Source organism: Saccostrea cucullata, unplaced genomic scaffold, assembly GCF_032062105.1.
Source record: "Saccostrea cucullata isolate Sc308-1 unplaced genomic scaffold, CSIRO_AGI_Scuc_v1 ctg1304, whole genome shotgun sequence".
Classification (NCBI taxonomy): Eukaryota; Metazoa; Mollusca; class Bivalvia; order Ostreida; family Ostreidae; genus Saccostrea; species Saccostrea cuccullata.
The window spans coordinates 74,230-97,353 of NW_026930129.1; the positions used below are offsets into that span (position 1 = coordinate 74,230).

The window sequence follows — 23,124 nt, forward strand, 5'->3', positions numbered from 1 at the left end:
TTATAACACAAAATGAATTACCAGACTGCAGCAGCTATTCCATTCGGCAAACCTTCGTCGATTCCATCACCTTATCAGATGAAGTGGGAATCGGCCGAGGTGTGCCGAATGGCGTTTAATCTAAAAATATGATAATGGGTGACGTAACGTGATGTGATGTAGAAATTTACATGTTAACATGTATAGTACAAGAACAAATTTTAAATTAATTCATAACAAACGATGTTTTAACAAATCTTTTCCATCTAGCCTATTCCAAAAAGTATGTGCTGTGTGATTGTGGTGTCGGTGGGGGGGGGGGGTAAGTTTAAAAAGGTCCTATTATGAGCAAAACATTTATCAAAATCTAATTTACATCATTTATAGAATTCAGACTGGTATATAATGAATTAAGCATGTAAAATAAATATAAGAGGTCCTGAGTTATAGGTCACAGGGTCTGAGAATTTCATACTCAATTTGACGAATACATGTAAATTATAGAATTATTTTGACTTTTTCCTTGGAAAGCCGCCCATTATGTAGGAGCGTATATTTAGAGGCAAAAACCTTAGTGCGGGTATTACTGTCTCATGACAGCATCTAGTTTTATGTCTATTCAGCATATGGGCGAGGCTATCTTTAAAAGTTATGTGTACCTTTTCTTTATTCTTATAGAATCTTTGATTATTTTACACTCGATGATATGTTTGGGATACCTCAAACATTATATATAACCTGAATATATCAACAGCCAATCACTACCTCTTGACAGTATCGCACAAAACAGAAGAACAATTTAAGAACAAGACACGTCTCTAAAAGCATACCAGTCATGTCAGTAATGTAGTCCATTGGAAAAAATTATTTTGTAATGTTAAGCATGTTATCTCCAAAAAATATATGTATTAATTTTAGCCAGTAGAATGTAGCCTATTTTTATCTTCTTTTGTTTCCTGACGTCACGGCGTCAGGCTGTATAAGGATTGATATTTCCAAGGTGCGAAGAGAAGGGTCACAGCTAGCCAGCAAAATTTTGTGCATGCTGATTATCACTGGAATTTGTTACCTCCGTTTCAACAAAACATTTAGCAGAAAAAAATAACCGTCTTACTGATACAATATATTGATGTGTTTATTTCCTTTTGTTTTTTTGCATGCAGCTGTATATTTCATGCGATTTCATATACGGACATGTCCGTTTGACATTTTTTCTGCGTTTCTGTACTATTGGATGAGTCCATTTGTCTTTTAGGTAAGGGGTGTCACAATCATATTGCGCCAAATGTCACGTGTACATCTTCGCGCCCTTTTCCTGGATGATTCTACTGCACTGAATGGAAATGATAACTTCAAGTCTTTTCTTTTTATCGGAATTTCGAACTTTGGGGAAAAACATATCGGTGATATTGTGAAAGAAGTTAGAAGTTACTTCATTTAAGGTAAATAAAACGAAACGGAAAAAGAGTTCTTAAGAGGAAACTGGCCAAACATACATACTATTTCCGATCATATCTCGCCCGGACTCACTCCCCCCCCCCCCCCCCCCCCCCCCCCCCCCCGCCAGTTTTCAGAGATAAAATTCTTTCTCCTATGAAGCACAGAAAATAGACTTCCTAAAGCAAAAGTGTCCCTCCTATTCCAGGACTGAGGAATATAAGGAATCGCCGTCAAGTTCGTTGGGTCATTTATGCATAACGGGCTGTTTCCAACAATCGTTCAATTCATACTCTGGCATACCCAACAATCTAGTACTTAAACATATTCTGCTTGTTAATAATAACGATTCATTTATTTCTTGTAGTTATCATATTCTCAGCTGTCTTCCTGGTAGTCTATGCAGTTGAATCTAATTCTAAATTTTAATTTTAAAAATAATATTCATTAGTTCATTTCCTTATTTAATTACTACATCTTCTAAAACCATTTATAGAGTTGCGGAATGAGGAGCTGAGCTTTACTTTGCGTGTTCGAATCCACTGCAGGACGTGGAGATCGGTCTTAAGATGAGACCGTTTAGAACCGAAGTTCCGAGTCGCAGTAGGTGTGAGCACGAAAAAGATTACATGAAACTGCTCATTGGTCCTGAGTTCCAAGTATTTGTAACACTCCACAGGCGTCCTTATACACCAAACGAAAAACAGATCAAAACCAATTTTTAACACATACAAAATATACCTTTTAAATAAAATCTCACTGTTCCTTTTCCATCAGACACGTAGCAACGGGGAGGGGGGGGGCTGTCTCCCCCTTTTTTCCCAACCTTACTTTTACTATATATAGAAAATGTTAATTGAAAGGTTGGATCCCCCTGTATATAACAGGAAATTTATTAAAGGGAAATGCAGTATTTAATGCTAAAAAAATTGGCACAGAATATACTTGACTCTGAAAAAAAGTTGGTCACTACCCCCTCCACCCCCCATCCCCCTAAATAGGATTTCAACTTTGGGCATATTCCTTTTTTTTCAGATGAGTGAAAAAAAAATTCTCTAGCTGCCCCCCCCCCCCCCCATTCAAAAACGAGGCTTTCCATTGCTTTCATAAGTAGCAAAAAACTTAAAATTAATGCATGATGTTTTGTTCGACATCTTCATAATTTACTCTAATGGAATGATTACCCCTCACCCCAATGTAAACGTTTATATATATAACTTATCATGATTATAGGTTCCATAGATATTGATTGCATTAGTCAGGCAAGTTTTTTTGAAAAGCTATTACTTGTTGTTATCTACAGATGGTTTTTACCAGTCGAGTGCAGTCTATTTTTATCTTTTTAAGTTGTTATCTACATTTGCCTTACTCATGACGAAGTCGACAAAGACTAGACCCTCCATGCAATTCTTCATAATCACAGTAAGTGTAACCTTTTCAGTATACAACAAAGGTAAATGTTATAACATTCATTATATAGAAACTCGATAAAAGTGTAAACTTACATACAATCTTTAAAGAACATTTTACATTCGTTTTAAAATATAGTCAACATAAGGTACATGTAAATCATACCATTATTTACAAAGCATTAACTTCGTATATTACATTTCTCTTCGGATTCGATTTGATTTTCATGTAGTGTCTACCATTATTTCTTTCGAATACAATCTGCAAAATGAAATCCATAATCAACAAACACTTCAGAACTTAATTTTTTCTGGGTCATATTTATATTAGTCAGTTATAATTAACAAACTATCGTTTTGATCCGTGCGTTGTTATTTATTTCACATGAAGATATTTAGATAATTACATGTATCTCATAATTAAAGTGCATCAAAAATCAAACTCCAGTTTACACGAGTATGTTTCAAGTTTTGCACTCTTATCGTTCTTTGCCACACAGATGTGGTGCCCGTTGCTGACAGTCTAAACAGTCTAAGAGACCTACACGCAAAATAGAAAGAGACACTGTGTTTACTTCATTGTCCTAAATAGGAAAAAAGACCAAATTAGCGGAAGTTTACTTCTTTTCCAACAAGATAGAGCAGAATATTAAATTGGTAAGCTTTATCTGATTGGCTGAATTCAGGTACATGCGCAAAACTAAAGGGGGTTGGGGGATCGGGTGGGGATTGGGGTGGTATCCGGACCCCTTTCCCTGGAATTTGCAAGGTTATCAATTCATATGTTATAGCAGGTAAAAACTTACCTTGGATCCCCTATGGAAAATGCAGAGCCCCTGGAAAACACGGATTAGTATAAAATTTATTTTGCTTGTTAAGAATTTTCTGGGTTGGAAATATTTGGACTGGGGTAGACCCCCCCCACACACACACACAAACACACACACAAACACACACACAAACACACAACTGGAAAAAAATCATGGATCCGCGCCGGAGGCATGTAAATATTTACATTTTAAAGTAAAAAATATTAATATTTGAAATAAATGATAGAATGAAGGAATATTACTGAAAATAAAGAGATAGCAGGGGAGATTGTCGGATTAGGGATTGATATTTTTTACTCATTCACTGCCAGTCGCTGTAAGTTCTAAATGATGCAAATTTAACCTATAAATGCCGCGGCACGATATATTTTTTTCCGTGATTTAATAATTGCGTGGAAAGAACTTCCAAATGATAGATGATTAGAGATTTGTTTGAAAGGGAATTAGTAAATTAGTAGGAGGGTAAAAAGTTTTTATGGAGTTCTATGGGAAATTAATTGGTACTCTTTTCCCACATATACGTAGTAAAGTGTTTCTACCATGTAAATATTTATGGATAGGAAAGTAAGCCGTTGACATTAAAACCGGAGAAATATTTTTTTTTATTTATTCTTTGATAACATTTAATTAAAGCCTAGCTGTCGTAAAAAAATCAATGCGTCGTGTTATCTATCATTTGATATATTTTATGTGCTCTCTGCATTCTTTTTATACACCATGTACTTGATATCGTAGTTGATATCGTTCTTTATAATTGGAATTTACACAAGCCCTTTGCTAGAGCTGGAGGCATTGTTACCTTGCTGATAGCTAGCGGGAAAAAGTTCTGCATTCTTAAACTTTTAAGAACGCAAAAAATCACACATTGTATTAGAAACAAAGAAAGAGAGAGAGGAAATTTTAACTTGAAAAAGGGGGAATGTTGTAAGGATTTCATCAATAAAAAGCGACGATTAATCAAAAAATTATCCTTTGTTGATACGTAAAGTTATGGAAGTTGTTCTTGAAATAATACTACCTGATGGATATGAATTGAAGAATAATTACGACCTATGCACTAAACATGAAAAGTATACTTTATTTTTGAGTCGTAAAATATTCTATTGTCTATATCAGCTTGTATGCATTTTTTGAAATTCTTTAGAATTTCTCCAAAATCACATGACTTTGATACAGATAAAAAGCAACACACAATCTTTCTTGTATTTTTTTTTACATACGCACTGATATTACCTTATACCTTTATGTTCACATTTGCAAATATCTTTCTCAGATGAACCTATTGAAGGGAAAATATGTTCAATTCCATATGAACTTTATTTTGGGGTCAGGGCGACCGAATCACAGAGGGAAGTAATATTTTGTCTATATACATCTGTCAGGGTGCAATTTGTTTTGGAATATTTCTAGTTAATAAGTAAATAATGATAAAAAAAAAAGAATATGATAAACAAATGGATTTTTTCAAATTACGAATTCAACAATAAATTTTCTTTCGATGTGAATAAGATTTTGAATACTATAATAAGCTTAAAACCGCACTCACATTTTTAACCCTAAATTCCTTTGGAGTTTTGCAAACTAAAATGGACGATAGCACCGGTTTATGACTTCAAATATTTCAAAAACGTATGGAATAGTAAGATTATTCACAGCAGTGATCATTGTTCTTGTACATATATTTCTTGAAGTAGACCGCTTAACATTAATGTTAACATTAAAATGTTGGAGCAAGCTGACCTTTATTTTCTTCATACATATTGCGTCTCCATATAAGTGAAAAATTCTCGAGATGGACAACATACAATCAATCAATTAATCTTCATACCCATCGATCCGTGTCTATCTTCAAATTTAATACTTTCAGCCCTTTTCAGTTTCCTTTGAAATGTGTATCAACTAGACATCCTCATCAGACGTCATGGCAGAGAAAAGGCTTCCTGATTTTGTTGGTCCTGGTCTTTCTGTGAGTATAATTAACTGAACGTAATGACACGGATTCCTTTTGTCTTGTGTATGATTTCAATCTGTTTTGTTTTATTTCTTTGCCATCGTCATAAAACAAGGGTTATAAACAGCAATTCCATCAAGATTTTCATAGTAAAGAACTGATCATTGAAATAATTGTTGTAAACAGCTTTAAAACGTTCCGATGGATTCACCTGGCAAGATTGATTGTGCCACAGAGAGCTTTGCCACAAAATTATCCCCACTATTTGTTGCCTTTTTTATGCTATAGTACCGATTAATATTTTAGCATTCTGTGTTATTTCACGAATTAACAGTTATCCAGTAATTCTGAATAACTACTGCCACCCTAATCCCTATACACAAACACTAAAACTTATATGTATAGAGCAGCCCGGTCCTTCGGGCTGAATTAATCTTTCCAACTAAAAAAACTTAATAAGTAAAGGTTTTTTTTTTAGTATCAGTATCCAAGTAACGTCTGTCCTGTAAGTTTTCAATATGGCATCATTCCAATGACCCTAACGAGTGATATGATTTGCTTATTTAGTTAAATGGGCCTAATACGTACGAAATTTTTTATCATTATTTTCATTTTGTGTGCAAAATAAAAACATCTTACCTAGATGCTACTTCCTGTCTTTAAGGTATCACACCGGTAATTGTTTTCACTATATGATTCTATATAGAATGAAAAATCGTAGAAATATCAGGTATTTCTTTACATGAAAAAATATGTAGCAGGAGGTGTTAAACATTACGTGTCACATTAGCCGACACTAAAAAACAGGGCGCCTTCACAGCAATTTCTGTTTCCATCTGCAAAAAGAGCTACATGTACCCCCAAAGCCACGTGTTTTTAATTTGTTGATAAAAACCCTGAGTGCACCACAGGAAGTAGCCCCTTATGTCTTGAAAAAAAAGATTTTTGTCAAAAACTTTATCTGTTCACAAAGTACATAAAATTTCCGAAGCACAGGTACCAAGGTTGTAAAAATAGCTTGAAAGAAAATAGAAATATGTCACAAAATAGAAAAGGAAATCAATTTTATATGTGCGAGAATAAATAATGTCATTGAGGCTCGGAAAGAAACAAAAAACGCTTTTCTATGACTTAGTCCTAATGATTTAACTAAAATATTTTCTTTCAATTAAATCGCATATCTGTAACATTTTCATTCAATTTCTAATAATTGTTTGTCGAACACACTTTTGAGTATGACCCTTATGACCCTTCGTATACTGGAATATGACAGATCCTTTGATTTGCTGTACTTGTTTTTTTTTTTTTGATAGATGTTTTTCTTAGTTTAGGGAATTAAACAAGTCAATAGTTGAAAGATATGGCAAATTTTGTTGGTGTGACAAAAAATTAACTTCCTTTTCATCCCCAAAACTCCTTTACTTTTCATGGGCTGTGGGTTTGGACGCCGTCATGAAGACATTTAATGTCGTGAATTCCTCATTCTTTTTGCTCCCTCTTATACACCTTTCAATTTTTTTGACAAAAAATGGTTTCTAGATTCCTCCAGAAATTTAACTTCCTCCCCGAATATGAATTTGAACAATAGGACCGCTCATATTTAAGAAAATAGCAATATAAACCTGTTGTATGCACTTGCAATTCTTTGTTCTTCTTAAGCCTTTGTAGTTTTGTCAAGTGCATCTTATTGTAAATTTGTTTTGATGATTGAAGGTGTGTCCACCATCAGAAATTTTAATGGTTCAAAGTACAAAAACTGCATTTTTATATTCATTTAATATACTTTAAATTTTCCAATTATTGTAAAAAAAAATGTATAGGTCACCATATTATTTAAGATGCCAAACATAAATAAACTGAAGTGTATGTCGACATAAAAAATCACACATTTTTTGTAAACAGTATTATGGAAAAATATGTAAAAACTGGTTAAAATGCATAATTCTGATGCTGAATGTTCCAAAATACTTCCTACATTAAAATACTTTCGAATTGTGAATATCGGGGAAACTATTTTACATTAGAAGTACAATAAAGGAAATGTTTGAATGATAAGGCCTTAGAAGCAGTTATTGCCCTTGTAAAAAAATCTTAAGGATTGAATAATTGATTTAATATAGAAAATATTCATTTTTTAAATTCTTTTATTAAACAATATTTATCATTACAACTATTGTAAAGCATTCCACTAAAAATACTGTTCTATTAGGTATGATAAAATAAAATCACATACTTTGTCAAGATATGCCTTTTAGAAATGAAAAAAACGTCTTTGATAAGGATTTAAGAGTCATTCTCTGTAAGGACCACAGATGCCGTTCAAATGAATACCACAGATTTTAATAAAACATATATGAAAAAATTATGAATGTGTATGAGATTTATTAGGTATATTTAAAATTTTGGGATGTGACCTATCCTCCAGGTTATGGCCCCCTAACACATTTTGTGGCTACCCTCATGTTTGAAAAGGTCAGTTTTCTCCTAATTTGACAAAAAAAAAATCAAAATAAATAATGCACTATGGTTGGAATAAGTGCATTAAATTGTGAAAACAAGGTGTGAAGTAAAGTTAAAAAAATTATTTTGCTTTATCATTAACACCCCTTTTTATTTTAAAGAAATTTAATTTCCTCCCATTTTTAACCCTTAACCAATATGCTAAATAACCATAATTTCAGTGCCATTTTATGAAAAATTCCAAGATAGGATTATAAAATATTAACAATATTTTGATAGCAAACATACTTGATTATTTATTCATAATTATTCTGGGTGTGTGTTTTTTGATTTAAAAAAATAAAACGTATTTGAAAATTGAAAAAAACTAGCATTTCACAAAAATATTATCTCCCTTTGTAGAACTCTCTAGTTCCGACAGTGAAAGGAGGTAAAAACAAAAGTATTTGTAAGCATGACGTTTTGCTGGTTTGGAGTTACTTTTTACAAGCCATGTGTTTTATTGATATTTTTATAAAAAAAAAAAACTTCTTGGATTATACAGTATAGCTTCCTTGGCAGATGTGATATTGTTTGTTCTGAAGACATTCAACAACTCGCGAGTTTCAGCAATGGCCATATTGTCTAAAGTAGGTCGTATGCCATGTGTTACACTTGCTAAATTATTTAGTAAATACAGTGAATGACTATGGAATGTGGACGTTATTTTAACTTTTCTTCAAAATAAAATACAAAGAGGTGAAGAAGGAAGTTTTGTCAAATTCCAAATCTTCTAAGTCCCCACCTACATATTGAAAACACCAGAGGAGATGGACCGAGAATTCCCCTCCAAACAGAACATGTGAAAATTTGAAAGCAGGTCATATGATTGGTCAAGCTGGTGTAACACTACCAGTGTTATAGGCCTACACCATGCATGTACACGTAAGTAACTACAATTTCTGATACACAATATTATAATATTTGTTCGTAGAGTTATGAGTAGATGAAATTATTGAAAAAGAATTAAATCGAAACGAATGTAAAAAGGTACAGTCCAAATACTATACTAAAGCAATTCTATCTACATATGTAGGTCTTAGAAGTGGGTAAAATAGCTACTTTGGGTACCTTTAACCTACATACATTGTAGCTATTAATAGCTATGTGGGTAGAATAAGAAATAATCTTTGGACTTGACCTTGTAAATTTCATTTTCCTTGTTCATCTTGAACACTCTATAATGATGTATACATTTAAAGTTTAACAAGATATTAATTAAAAAGTTTCTCTAATTTGAATTATTGTAAACAGTTATATATTTTAGACCTGTCAACATACAAAACTAAATAAAAAGTACTGTTAAATATGTGGTGAATGGCAAAAAAAAATTAACAACTCATTCTTATATAATTTTCTTTAATTAGTACCTGTAAGGAATTGAATTATTTTTATGAAAATATACAATTTATTGTAGCATGCTGCTGTGTGACCAAGTGAGGGGCATCACAAGGAAGGGGAAGATATTTAGATCATTCATGGAGCCTTCAACATTGTATTAAAACCAAATTATAAAGAGGTATAGTGTCCATGTACTATAATTTTGACCCAATGACCTTGACTTCTTTATATCTTTCAAGAAATTAGACATTGGTAATAAATTTTGAAGGATAGAGGATACAGCTTTCATGTTCCATATATACAGTAACTACTATTATTGACCCACTTTTCAAGGCATGTAACGTTCTGTGATGTTCCAATTTCTACCCATCTGAAATCATCCTAATTATTCTATACAAATATTTTTCACTTCAAATTCCATTTTTGTGCAACTTTGAATAAGAAATTAAAAAAAAAAACTACACTGTAAAACTTATTCATTTTATTCATTAAAACATGACCCAAGTTGTTATTTTCAAAAATTTTGACAAGAGTTTGTACCACTTTCCTAAAGAAACCTCTCTACACTGAACACTAAAGAGTTACGATTCTGTTCTATTTATCTGCCCTTAGATTTAAATGCCAATAAATATACATTTACACTATATTACTCAGTTTATAATCAAATCAAGTATTCTTAACATTTTAAAAGGGCAAGATACTAGATAGTTTAAATTCTAAATTATAAACATGTTGTTTACATGTATCTTCTCCATAGAAGTAAATAGCAATTATTTTCACTGATACTGTGTTGTGTTTGAACATTTTTTTCCTGGGGTTAAATGCCATGTATCATGTATTGAAAATGAAATAGAGAAGCTTATTATTTACATCTTTATTCAATATAATTTTCGCAAAGTCCAAAAATCATTTTACACTGGTGTAGAGAGGATGTATGACCTATTACATGTACAAGTGTAACTGTTTTCATGATCCAATTGGTTCCTTTAATCATTTTTAGCTCTACTGGTCAAAGACCAGAAGAGCTTATGTGATAGTAATGTGTCCGTCGTCTGTTTGTCTGTCTGTATGTCTGTCCGTCTGTAAACAGTTTTTCAAAATGCTACTCCTCCTACAGTTTTGGTCTGATTTCAATATAACTTGGCACACAAGTAAACTACACTAAGATAAATAATTCTGTGTATCGGTTTTTGTCATTATTCTATTGATTGCTTTTGTAAATGTCCCAACTGCTAGTTTTCTCTTTCTTTATTATAAGTACAAACAAGTAGAGCTACAGTCTTGACAGAGATTTCTGGTTAACTTAAGTCTTGTATTATCTACCTGGTAAATCTAAATACTTGTATTGTCTATTACAGAACTCAAGAAGCCAGAGTTTTACATTTAGTCATGACCAGTCATGACATTCAGCAAATGAATGAGTATCTGATGAAAATTAGTGAGAGTTTTCAGAGAATAGGAGATACCGTTGGGACACCTTCACTAAGCCTGCTAAATTATACTACAACAATATAATGACAAACATTGCTGTTATTCTCCCAAAGAACATCAAAGAAATAGTGAAGTCTTACAGTATCTGGAGAAAATCCTAGTCTTGCCTAGTATTATACCTGAGGGAAGTTTTGACCACTTATCCTGAAGTTATTCATGCATAATAACATGGGTCCACTATGCACTACTATGAATATGCTTCAAATAATAAAAAAAAATTTTTAATAATGTAAATTCTTAAATAAAAGGTAAAAAGTGTCTAAACAGTAGTCTCATTGCATGTAAAATGATACTTCCATCCTTTGTTACAATTATTGAATTTTCATAAAATTGACAAAAAAATTAAAGAAATCTATGTCAAAAGTGTCTATTATTATTTTCAAGGCTTAAGGATAACGTTTACTTGGATGACAAAAATATTAACTGATAAAAGTGAAAAACCACCTATTGTACATCTATGTAATTATTCACTTAAGTATGTCATTGCCCTACTATTCCTGCTAATGGCTCTTGAGTATTTCATAGAAAATATATAAATTATTTTTCACAATATGACCAACATTTGCCCCCCCCCCAATATTTTGCCAATATATAGAATTCTATAAAAAACATAACTACTCTATGCTTGTGCCCCCTCAGAAAATACGTCTAATGATCTTTTGTCCTTATTTTGCTTTCTAGAAATTTTTGGTAGTTTTCACTGAGAATGTATGGTTGTGCCCCCCCCCCCTCTTCCAACTGAAATTGCCTCTTAAGGGCCTGCAATCAAGTTGAAAATCTGAATGACAGGAACTCTTATTACTTACATGTATGGCCTCATTTTACTTTTGTTGTCCTTATTCTGCTGGTATTATAATTTTATGAGCTCAATAATCAAATTATTTAGATATGTTGCTGTGAATGGTTTGTGTTCATGTATACGTACATATTTTTGAAATTTTTCATTGTGTATCAATCAATTATAAGTATATGAAATAATGTTTGAGCTTTAATATAAATTGATAATTGAAAAAGTTATTTAAAAAAAATTAATTAGCCCGAACTTTCTCTGCACACCATAATCTTTTATATTTTCTTTGAAAAAAATAATAATAAATAATAATCTTTTAATTTTCAGATTTATTTTCAGTTATCAATTGTTTGTTTAGTCCATTTAAACCATTTTGGATTAAACATGTTGTACTTTATAGCATTCTGTTTCTGTAATCAGAAATCCTGACTTAAGGTCATCCAGTCAATTCATGAAAATGTGGAGAAGCAATTATACTACATTTATATATTCTTCAGTTAACTTTGAACTCTTGACCTTAGCCTTACGTTGTGATAGAGTTAATAAATTAACTTTTCATCGACTCTTTTTTTCCAGCTAAATTTGTAACAAATACGTTTAATAGCTGACGAAGATAAAATTTGAGTCATAGAACAGGTGTCATTATCCCCAGCCTTTTCCTCATTAAAAAAAAGGGGGGGGTAAAATGAAATATCTGTGTATTACTTTTATATCTTCACTATACCTACATTTCATTTAAAGAATTGATTAGTAGCATGATTAATATACACTTCAGTATTGTTAAAAATTTAGCCACAAACGTGATTTTGAAAACATGAAATGAAAAAAAATCCCATGAGCCCTGTTAACCACTGCTATGTTGCTATACGCCCCTAAAATGATACATTTTCATTCATTTTTATCATTTAAAACTCTGTTAAGGTTGTTTTACATAAACAATGTCCTCAAAAGAGAAAAACAAACTCTACAAAATATATCATATACAATGTATAACGCAGTTTTCCAATCCATATCTGAGGAAATTCGGGATTATGGGTTATTTTCATTTTGATATTTCCCAAGTTATCTGAAAAACACATGTTGGGAATCTATATGAAATTAAAGAATATAGTATAGATATTTGGAATAAACAAGAAGTTTAAAAAACCTATCTTGGAATTTAAAGATAAATGTAATTGAAATAGAGGGTAAAATGGGTTTTTCTGCATTTTGCAAAAATCATGAAATTTGATATTTTTAGCCTTCTATCAGCTTGAAACGCCTCAGGCAAAAGATTTAATTCTTAATTATTTTAATTATATAAGAATGCATAAAATAAATTATATAATTGAAAGTGGTCATATTTTTCGTGTTTAAAGGAAATATGGGGGTTAAAAATGCTATATTTCATGAAATAGAACCTGTCAAAATGGCCATATTTGTGTTAGTTACGGTTGCCATGGCAACGGACACCCCGAAACATGAACTAAGGTGGTTTTCTCAGTTAGACACCTGAGTTCACTCTAAATACAAAAAATTACGTATTTCGGAGACATTCGTTTTTACGGTCTCCTTGGATTCTTTGGTTTTTACAGAGAATGACTCTTAAATGCTTTTTCATAATAATCTTTCAAGGTATCACCTCGGTAGTTGTTTTCACACTATTATTGTATATAAACTAAAAAATCTTAAAAGAATATTTAGTAGGAGGTGATAAACATTACCTGTCACATTAGAATACACGGCATTTTCTGGTTTTTCTCATCTGCAAACAGGGCTACCCTCAAATCCACGTGTTTTTAATTTGTTTATAAACACCTCGAGTGCACCAGAGGATGTAGCCTCCTTTGCCCTGAAAAAAATAGTTCCTGTCAAAAAACCTTCATTCATTAACAAAGTAGTAAAATATACTAGACACAGGTACATGTACCAACGTTGTAAAAATGGCTTTGCAAATAATAGAAAAACTTCTAAAAAAATCAATTTTATATGTACGGAATAACATTTGAATGTATTTCATTTTGGTTAGTCAATTACCGATGTGATCCCTTAAATCAGTTCTGAGAATTTCACAAGACGACTCTTTTGTTTTCATCGGGGGTTCGATATTGAACGCTCGTGTTCTGAATGCTTCAGGTATATTTGTAAACGTTATACAAGGTTAGCGTTCAATAAAACGTATAGATATTGCACGCTGAAAATCTCTTGATATTTGTTAGTATTTTATTAGAGGCTATTTATTAGCCATGTAATAATTTGAAAATATACAATCCCTAACAAATGAATACTACAGTTAACTAGAGTTAACAATAATTTGCCATAGTACATAAGTAAAAAAAAACTTTGAAACTTTGATTATTATTATAAAAACTTTGGAAATTTTATTTAAGATAATGAAAACTTTGGAACGCTAATTTACTATATATAATGAAAACTTTGAAACTTTGACTTACACTATTGATAATTACAAAACTTGATTTTAGTTACTATTAATAGTGAAAACTTTGGAACTTTGATTAACCATAGGGAACACTTTGGAACTTTGATTTACTGTAGTGAAATCTTTGAAACTTTGAATTACAGGTGACTCTCGATCTCTCGAAGTTCAAGGGACCTCAAGAAAAATTCGAGAGATCGAGGGGTTTGAGAGATGGAAAGTAAATAGAATCCGCAATTTTCAGTTCCGATCATCGAAGTTCTACTTTTATAGATACCGGAAGTATATATAATTATGTCATTGCACGTTTTCAATCGTATTTTACAGGTAATTTACTTGATATCAACAACAATGAATGTATTTCGAATAAATAAAACGAATTCCTCAAGATTCAATATTTATTTGTTCCTATTTCATGATTACATGAAACCAGAATAGCAATTGTAGGTTTGACTATTCCACGGCTTGATTGGGTCCTTCACAAGTGTTCACCAGATTTTTCATAATCGGCATTCTGTCCTCGAGAAAAGAATTTCTTGTGTAATATTTCCCATACTGGGATTATGTAGACTCTATATAATCATAATTGAAGTTCATAGTCTATGGGAACTTACTGAAACGAACATCTATAATTAATTTCAAAAAAAATTATCGTGTCGGTTACAATTCAAAATAAGTTGTGAATTTGTTTCTTAGAAACACGCACGCTAACTCTCGATTCCCGCCTACATTTTGGAACCATTTAATTCAATATGAATAGCAATTTGGCCATAAAATCTTTGTTTGATACAAAGAACAGTTCAATGGTAATTGATACATCGTCTAAATACCAGGGCTGAACAGTAAATTATCCATAATACCAGCTCTTGAAAAAAGGGGGGTAGACGATATTTTCCATTGAAATCTAAGTTTCAAGCATCACCGTATTTTGAAATAGTCTTGGATATGATTAAATGTTCCTTATATCTTTTCTTATGTTTTAGGCAAATAAATAAAACATAAATATTTCAATAAAATATAATGTTTCAGCTGTATATCGCTTTGATATTGGTGGAAAATAAGCATTTTTATCGTTTTTTTTCAATATACACATGTTCCCCTCCGTGTCACACAAAAAGCTTTGGTATGAATTTGTGAAATACCATTCCATATTACCTGTAAAAAGGAATTTTTGTGACACGGGGGGATGTTTTAAAAATATTTTCCGTTTTCCATTGATTTCTATAGTGAAAAACACAAGTTTTACCAAAATTTTAGAGTTATCTCTCTTTGTTTTCCCAAATAATTAATATTTTTATGAAAATTCATATAATTATCTATAAAAAATATCAAAAATTCATCGAATATGTTAACTTTTGAAAATTGACTTGGAGGTAGGCGGGAGAATACTACTATCGTTCGCAGTTCTTTTCCCTGTAAATAAAACCAATTAATTATAACAATATACGGACGACCCAGCTGTAGTGTCATCTATGTAAACACCCAATTAACACCTACATCCCAACCCAAGGTCTTCGCGGTTTCCAGGTAAGTCCAGACTTCATCAATTTTACGCTTGATTGGCGTGTATACTCGCACCAAAACTTTGAGAGATAGAGAGTAAAATTCAATGAAATATGTGTAACGGGACCAGGGTTTTGGTTAGAGAGATCGAAAACTTCGAGAGATGGGAGTTCGAGTCATCCAGAGTCACCTGTAATATGACAGTTTACTAAAGTATTTATTGTTCAATATTCTATCAAGAGATGAAAAGAATTGAAAAAAAAATATTTAAGTCAAGACTTAAATATTCTTAAAGATAATATCAACAATAACCATTAAAACCCTCCCTTCGAAGAAAGGAGGGCATTTTTGCTTTGCTGCGGTCTGTCTGAATGTCGGTCTGTCTGTCGATCTCTCGGTCCACTTAGTTTCCGTTCATTTTTTTTTCTTCACAACTTCACAACACATACGGAAATGAAATTTGGTATACAGATATATCACATGAAAATCTAGGTCAAGTTTTGTTTTTGATATGATTGATAATTTTTTTACAGAATAATGCCGTTTGGACTTAGAAATACCATTTATTTGCAGTTTCCGTTCATTTTCCTAGCAACTATGTACATGCTGAAATGAAATTTCGTATACAGATTAGTCGTTTAAATATATAGGCCACGTTTTTTTTTGGTAAAATCACACCATTAATGACATAGTTATGTCCCTTAGACTTAGAAAGATTCCAATTATTTGCAGTTTCCGTTCATCTTCTTCGCAACCCTTGTACAAACTGAAATGAAATATAGTTTACAGATTTATCATATGCAAATCTAAATTAAGCTTTGTTTTGGTTAAAATTGCGCTTTTTTGACAAAGTCATGCACCTAAGACTTAGAAAATTTTCAATTATTTGCAGTTTCCATTCATTTTCTTTATAACTGATGCACAAACTGAAATGAAATTAATTAATAAGCATACAGATTAATCATATACATATCTAATATTTATTTCTGTTTTGGGAAAAAAAATCGAATTATTGCAATTTCCTGTCATTTTCTTTGCAGACGTGCACATACTGAAATAAAATTTGGTATGCAGATTTATCAGATAAATATCTTGGTCAAGTTCTGTTTTGGTTAAGATCGCGACAATTTTTGACAAAATTTTGCACTTTTGAACCTGGAAATGTTCCAAATTATGGGGAGGGAGGTATAAGTGTTTTACAAATATCTCTTGTCTTTAAAGGCATTTCGGCAAAAACGCTTCAGAACAGGCAGTTCTGAAATCTCGAATGTCCACAGTGCAACTCAGTCTGCTTCGTCAGGTGTAGAAAGTGATTCCTGCATCGGTAAATTGGGTAACAATGAAATGCAGGAAGATAGTGACGACGAGGATTCATACACGGAGAAAACGGAGGACGATGAAAACCAGGAAGATAGTGATGACGATGATGCTGGTAATTTTATTATTGCTTACAATCAATTACACACAAACATATTTTTTAGAGATAATCCATTCATTCATAAAATCTTGAGATCAAATATAGTAATACAGCTGTAGTTGTAAATATTTTTTCTATAATTAATTGAATAGAAATATTCTACACCATAAACAGTAATATAATAAGTAAAGGTACCTGGTTACTTTAAATTTCTTGTCTAGATCGTAGTCTCCTGTACTGTATTCTGTTATCCAAGGATGGGAGTATTGATCTAAACAACGATGACTGGTATGAGAGACTTACAGACATCAGATCAACCTATAAAATGAAACACAGATCAAGAGAGGAAGACATTCTTGCCATTCAATCAATGATAGAAGGATCTGATCTTGTAACAGTGGATCGGAACATTGTAAAATGTTATGTGAATTCCATTGGTGATAAGGAAGATGACCGTTTTTATAATTGCCTGACATTCAGCAAAGATTATGACAAATTCTTGAAGGTGACCCCGACAGAAGTTTTGCGAGAATGTCTTCTGTTTGAGACAAACATACAGGAAAAAATAATGAGCAGTGTTGAAATTTCTGATATTGTCTTGAATTTCGGATTGGACTTTGTTCGCTTTTTTAACACCGGTCTGATATATAACGAAGAATATTACAAAGGTTTAGATATATGTAAGTATTTATTTTCTATTACAGCGCGTAACATTTATGTTTAAGGTATACTTATTACCTTTTTCATATATTTTTTCTTTTTTTTGAATTTTAACATAGGTAAACATAGGTAAACATAATTTTCTAGCTTTTCAAAAATATTAAATGTGATAAAACTATTTTAGTGGATCCTACGTAATGCAGTGGTTGAAATAGTAGAGGACATTGACATGTTCAGTGATTTTAAAGAATATGTAGATTTTTTAAAATTATAATTATATAACTTTTCCGAAATATTAATTGAAATAAAACTGTTTCTCAGTAAATCTTCCTTGTGCCGTGAATCACATGGTAAATCTGTTTCGTGATTTTGATGTGTTCAGCGAGTTCAAGGAATATGTGGAGGAGATAATGAAACGTGAACAGAAATCCTTAGAGTCATTGAATCTGAATAGTCTCCTTGGCTCATACCTTATTGGACGAGAGACGGGCGAAGAGAAAGGTAATGATTTTAGTTTACAGTAGTGTTGGCAAAGGACGATTTTTAGTAACCGGTTATTTGCTCAATCTTTCGATCTAGTACCCGATTACTCGGATGATTTATTTATATTCATATATATATCATTTATCTCATCCTTTACTTATGGGTACTGGTAATAATAAAACATAAATGTATTGTGAATGAACTTTATTCTTAAACTTTAAGATACAGACGCAAGCAATATCTTGAATTTTGATTGATTGATTGATTGATTGTATATTGTTTTACGTCCCTCTCGAGAATTTTTCACTCATATGGAGACGTCACCATATGCCGGTGAAGGGCATCAAATATTGACATTAACTTGGTACTCAGGACCATTGAGCAATGATAGATCTTTATCGTGCCAACGCCTGCCGCTGACACGAGGCCTCCATTTTTAAGGTCTCATCCGAACGACCTGCAACTTTCACTGCAAAGTGCCGAGCGCATGGCGAAGTAACAATTGCTACCAATTTTAATGACTAGGTCATTCGCGGCCGACGAACTCACGACCTCCCGATCACGAAGCGGGCGCTATACCGACTGAGATACCGTGAACGGTCTTTAATTTTGAACATAATTATGATAAAAAAAAACGAGGTGCTGTGAGCAATGAGCTCACTAAATAGTACCCCCTGCCTCCCATAATGTCCATAAGTTGCTAAATATTGTTTTACGGTAATGTGTAAAGAGGAATAACTCGTCTATCAAATGTTTCTCGAAGCTTCTATATGTAAATTCATAGGTAAACATATAATGGCAATGTCCATGTTTTTCTATGCAAAACTTTAAATACGTGTCGAAAAAAGTAAAATAGGAGGTGCACAATGGTAATATGTTATAAAGATTCTGTGAAAGTTTCATTAAATTTCACTCAGTAGTATAAGAGGAGTTGCGGAAAAGAGAAAAAGCGTAACAGACGGACGGACGGACGGACAGACAGACTGACGTACAGACGGACGCACGGACGGAAATCCCGATTACTTTTCAAGCGGGGGGTATAAATATTAATGAGAAAAAAATAAACATCCAATGCTATTTTACAATGGCATTCATCCGTTTTAGTTTTCTATCCCCGATATATGTCACCATCAAGGAGAATGATTATCTAAAAATTTGAAGTCACAACCGTACACGATAACTCCAAGTAGGATATGGAGATAACGAACAGCATTCAATCTCAAAGACCATTAAACAATATACAAAATCAGAGCAGAGCAAACGCGGATATCTGAAACATCAGAGCTGGGATCAGGTGCCATGGAGGAGTGAGCATCCCCTGCCAACCGGTCACACCCGCTCCTTGTCATGATTGGGAAAATTCGTCGTCAATTCAGTGTATTAGTAATTCAAACTAATATCAAATCAGCTGTTCTTTTAAATACGTCCAAGCTATACAGCTGTATATGTCTTTGGCGGAATCTTGTTAAATAACATAAAAGTACATGCCGCTAGAGAGGGGTCAAATGTTAGAACGCGGAAAACAGCAAAAATTACATTTTTTTCTTTTATATTTTGAAAACTAAAATTAGATTCTAACGACATGTTGAATAAAAGTTGTGCATAATTGCAAGAGCTTTCATTTGATATCAGTTAAAAGAGGCTGGTCCTTAAAAAAGATTTATGAGGATCATTCTTGAGGCTCATGCTTAGAAGAAATGTTGTTAACATAAGAAAGTGCAGTAACCAAGGTCGGTTCTTCCTGTCCACAGCTCCAACGGAAGACCTACTCGTTGCTTTGCAAAGAGCTCGACTCTATTTAATACCATTTTTCATTTTTTACTCCCTTCCATTAACTATCAAATATCTCTCCCCTTATCTTTTTTCAACATTTTTTTCACAATAAAGATGAAAATGCTTTACTCAGTTTATCAGAAATTATAATGCATGATTATATTACAACTCAGTGCTACCAAATTTGCAGATCACATTTGCAATTATATCTGTGAAAATGCACTAGTTTATGGACTTGTATGTTACATTACTATAAATGTGTTTGTTCAAATGTATTAATATTCGTATAAATCTTTTTTGCCTGAAATAAAATAATAAAAACTACACATTTAATTTTTTTATGTACCTTGGATGTCGATTTTTTTCAAAGTTTGAATAGGAAATTTTGCATCACGGTCTGACAAAATTGCAAGTAAAGCACAGAATGCTTGTTTATCGTAATAATTTTAAAAACTTTTTGATATTCAGAAAGAATTGGTTTTACAAACAATATTTCAGAAGTAACTTCTTAGATTTTGTAACAAAAATAGAGAAATTGTACTTCCAAGCATGTATTGAAATTGTATGTAATAAACTTGTCCATTTTGCAATGCGCTGAAATCCTAGACGTCAAGTCTCACCTTTAATATCTCGCCATTTTCCAATCGCCAAACAGGTGTCGAAGTGAAATATAAAAATAACGATCAGAAATCTATCTCAGTGAAAAATGAAAAGAATTCATCTACTTTGATACTAAATGAATGTGGCAGTACGTTTGTGTAAAAATGATCAATTGAAATCGTAAATAAAATAGAAGTTTCACGAAATAAAAGATATTTATCAATATACGAGGGTTGTTAGAAAAGTTCGCGGACACATTGAACTACGGAAAATCTATTGTGTACTGTGAAGTATGACCTATATCTGAATGAATTCCTATATCGTGTTTATTGGTATGTAACAAATCAGGTCCATATAATGAAATCTTGAAATTTTTTAATATCTTTACTATTGGGTCATGGGATTCACGAAGCAATCACTTGACGTAAGATGCGTCACTAACAGATTTCAACCCGTTAAGCTTTGTTGCAGTTCTATAAATCTCATTTCTTCAGATTTTTCTTATTTATTTTCTACTTTAAAATTGAATATTTTTTGTAATGATTCGGATATTATTGAGGTCTTATAAAATAAAAAAAAGTCTATGCAATTAATCGATCAGGTATGGAAACTATGCAAAACCATATAAGCGCAACGTTACGCCCATGCGGTAAGGGGGTATTGAAGTTTCGATGGTGTTAATCATTCCAAATGTTACTACTTCTATTCTTTTCAAGATACGACCATTTGAAAACTTGTTCTTTGTATTGTCGGGAATTCACGGCAGCATCTTGAACATTTAAATTTCTTTTTAGACATGTTCCTCTCTGAACACATAATTTTTACGTAGTGCAGTGCTCCATGACGCTCAATGACGTTTTGATTTTTGGCTGTTTTTACGTGGTGATCATTTATGAACGGCTATAAAACAGTCATATACCCTCCAATTTAGTTCAAAATTTCTCCCAGTGACATTTCCTGCATACTTTAGCGGCAGGTAAAATATCATAAATCTCTTTGCGGTACAATTGTGCAACTTTTAACTCTAATAAAGAGCCTTTGTGATGTAAACGTGCCAAAATGTAGCATGCTCCGTGAAGCAGGTTTTATCAAATTATAAAAGGGGGAAATATTTTTCAATTATATATGGAGAGCACCAAATTCTTGTATATTTATTGGAAAAAACGTTAAGATTTTAGTTGGAAAGTTTGACAGGTTTCGTGGAAATAGCGCGCTCACAATAGAACTTGTCCACGAACTTTTCTAACACCCCTCCTACAGTCATATATAATGATGAACCATTTTTATTTCAGCATTGGATAACCTTACACTTTCTTATACAAAATGGAATATTCTAGTTTCTATTCTGATGTCAGAGACTTACAGTTTATCCTTTAAATCACCATGGGAAGAAATATTAACAAACCTTCGAAGTGCTTTCCCTTTATTAAATTGCGAATCAAGAAATGTAGAAAGCGATATCGCTGAATTGACTGATATTCATAAAGTGCTGCAGAAGGAGAGAAACTCAGTCAGTTTCATATCAGATGATGTCCGCCATCAGGTGATGAGTTACTTCGTGAAGAATTGTCTGATAACTGACGAGGACTACGGGAATTATATCAAGCTGTCATCAGCGGACTCGTTGTTGGATTATGCACGACCGTGGTGGTATGTGGATGATGTAATTAACATATGCCACCAAAAAGTTTTGTTTCTGCCGAGGAGTTTAGACGATTTATTTATCCAAAGACTTGGCTTAGACGCCCTACGTCATGTCATGGTGGAGTGTAATGAGTTGTGTGAAGATACAATTGAAACAGCCAGAGAGGCAATTCAAAGAATTTGTGAGTAAATGTGTTATATTGTAGTATTAAACAAAATTAAATAAACTTCAGTTTAACAGATTTTAGATAAATCTTTTGAACATTTACAAGATAAATCTTAGATTTATACTCGAGTACATTGTAGAAAAAAGTTTATTTTTTACTTTTAAATTTATTTCAAATGATTATATAATGTTTTGCATTGATTCATGTCTTATTCCGAAACTGTTATCCTTTATACTGCAAAGTCTTAAGATAAAATTTTATAGAAAGCTCATGATTTTCTTCCTTTCAAGTAAAAATCTCTCTTATTCTTAGGAGTTAAATTTGTCTTTATTTATTAGAGCAGACGCCTTCTAGAAAGAAGCAGATATCAATTAAAAAATGTAACAGTTAATATTACTTACTTATTTAGGCCTATCGTTCCCTGAGGAAAATAGGCCATCAACAACAGTCCTCCAACGAAATCGATTCTGGGCTGTCTAACTGCATCAATCCAGGTCATATTCTGTATCTTTAACTCCGACTCTGAGTCACGCCTCCAGGAGTTTATTGGACATCCTCCTTTCTTTTTCCTTGTGGGTTTCAAGTCAGGGCCTGGCGTGTGATGCTTGATGGTGGCTTCCTTAATGTGTGTCCAACTTCCTCTGTCTTATTTGTATGTCCATTGGTTCCTGTCCTGCTCTTTTCCATAGTTCTTTATTGGAGATCCTTTCAGGCCAATGGATGTTGAGGATGCG

At 32.5% G+C, this 23,124-nt stretch overlaps 1 protein-coding gene and 1 long non-coding RNA gene across 2 annotated transcripts; both read left to right on the forward strand.

The window, feature by feature from the left end:
* Positions 1-5,520: 5,520 nt before the first annotated feature.
* LOC134282982 (uncharacterized) lies at positions 5,521-22,413 on the forward strand. Its single transcript, XM_062765408.1, has 5 exons — positions 5,521-5,621; positions 16,868-17,078; positions 17,285-17,743; positions 18,045-18,224; positions 21,872-22,413. The coding sequence occupies exons 1-5, from the start codon at positions 5,577-5,579 to the stop codon at positions 22,411-22,413; spliced, it is 1,437 nt and encodes a 478-aa protein (XP_062621392.1). The 5' UTR covers positions 5,521-5,576.
* Positions 8,339-11,157, forward strand: LOC134282978 (uncharacterized). The gene is made up of 3 exons (XR_009995399.1): positions 8,339-8,990; positions 9,523-9,624; positions 10,805-11,157. It is a non-coding gene; the product is annotated as an uncharacterized LOC134282978 (long non-coding RNA).
* Positions 22,414-23,124: the final 711 nt, after the last annotated feature.

What these genes read in the sequence shown, in the direction of transcription:
- LOC134282982 (XM_062765408.1), top strand. Translation starts at nt 5,577, where the DNA reads ATGGCAGAGAAAAGGCTTCCTGATTTTGTTGGTCCTGGTCTTTCT. An exon ending in TAGTGATGACGATGATGCTG is followed by an intron (nt 17,079 to 17,284) that starts GTAATTTTATTA and finishes TTTCTTGTCTAG; the next exon opens with ATCGTAGTCTCCTGTACTGT. An exon ending in AGAGACGGGCGAAGAGAAAG is followed by an intron (nt 18,225 to 21,871) that starts GTAATGATTTTA and finishes TTTTTATTTCAG; the next exon opens with CATTGGATAACCTTACACTT.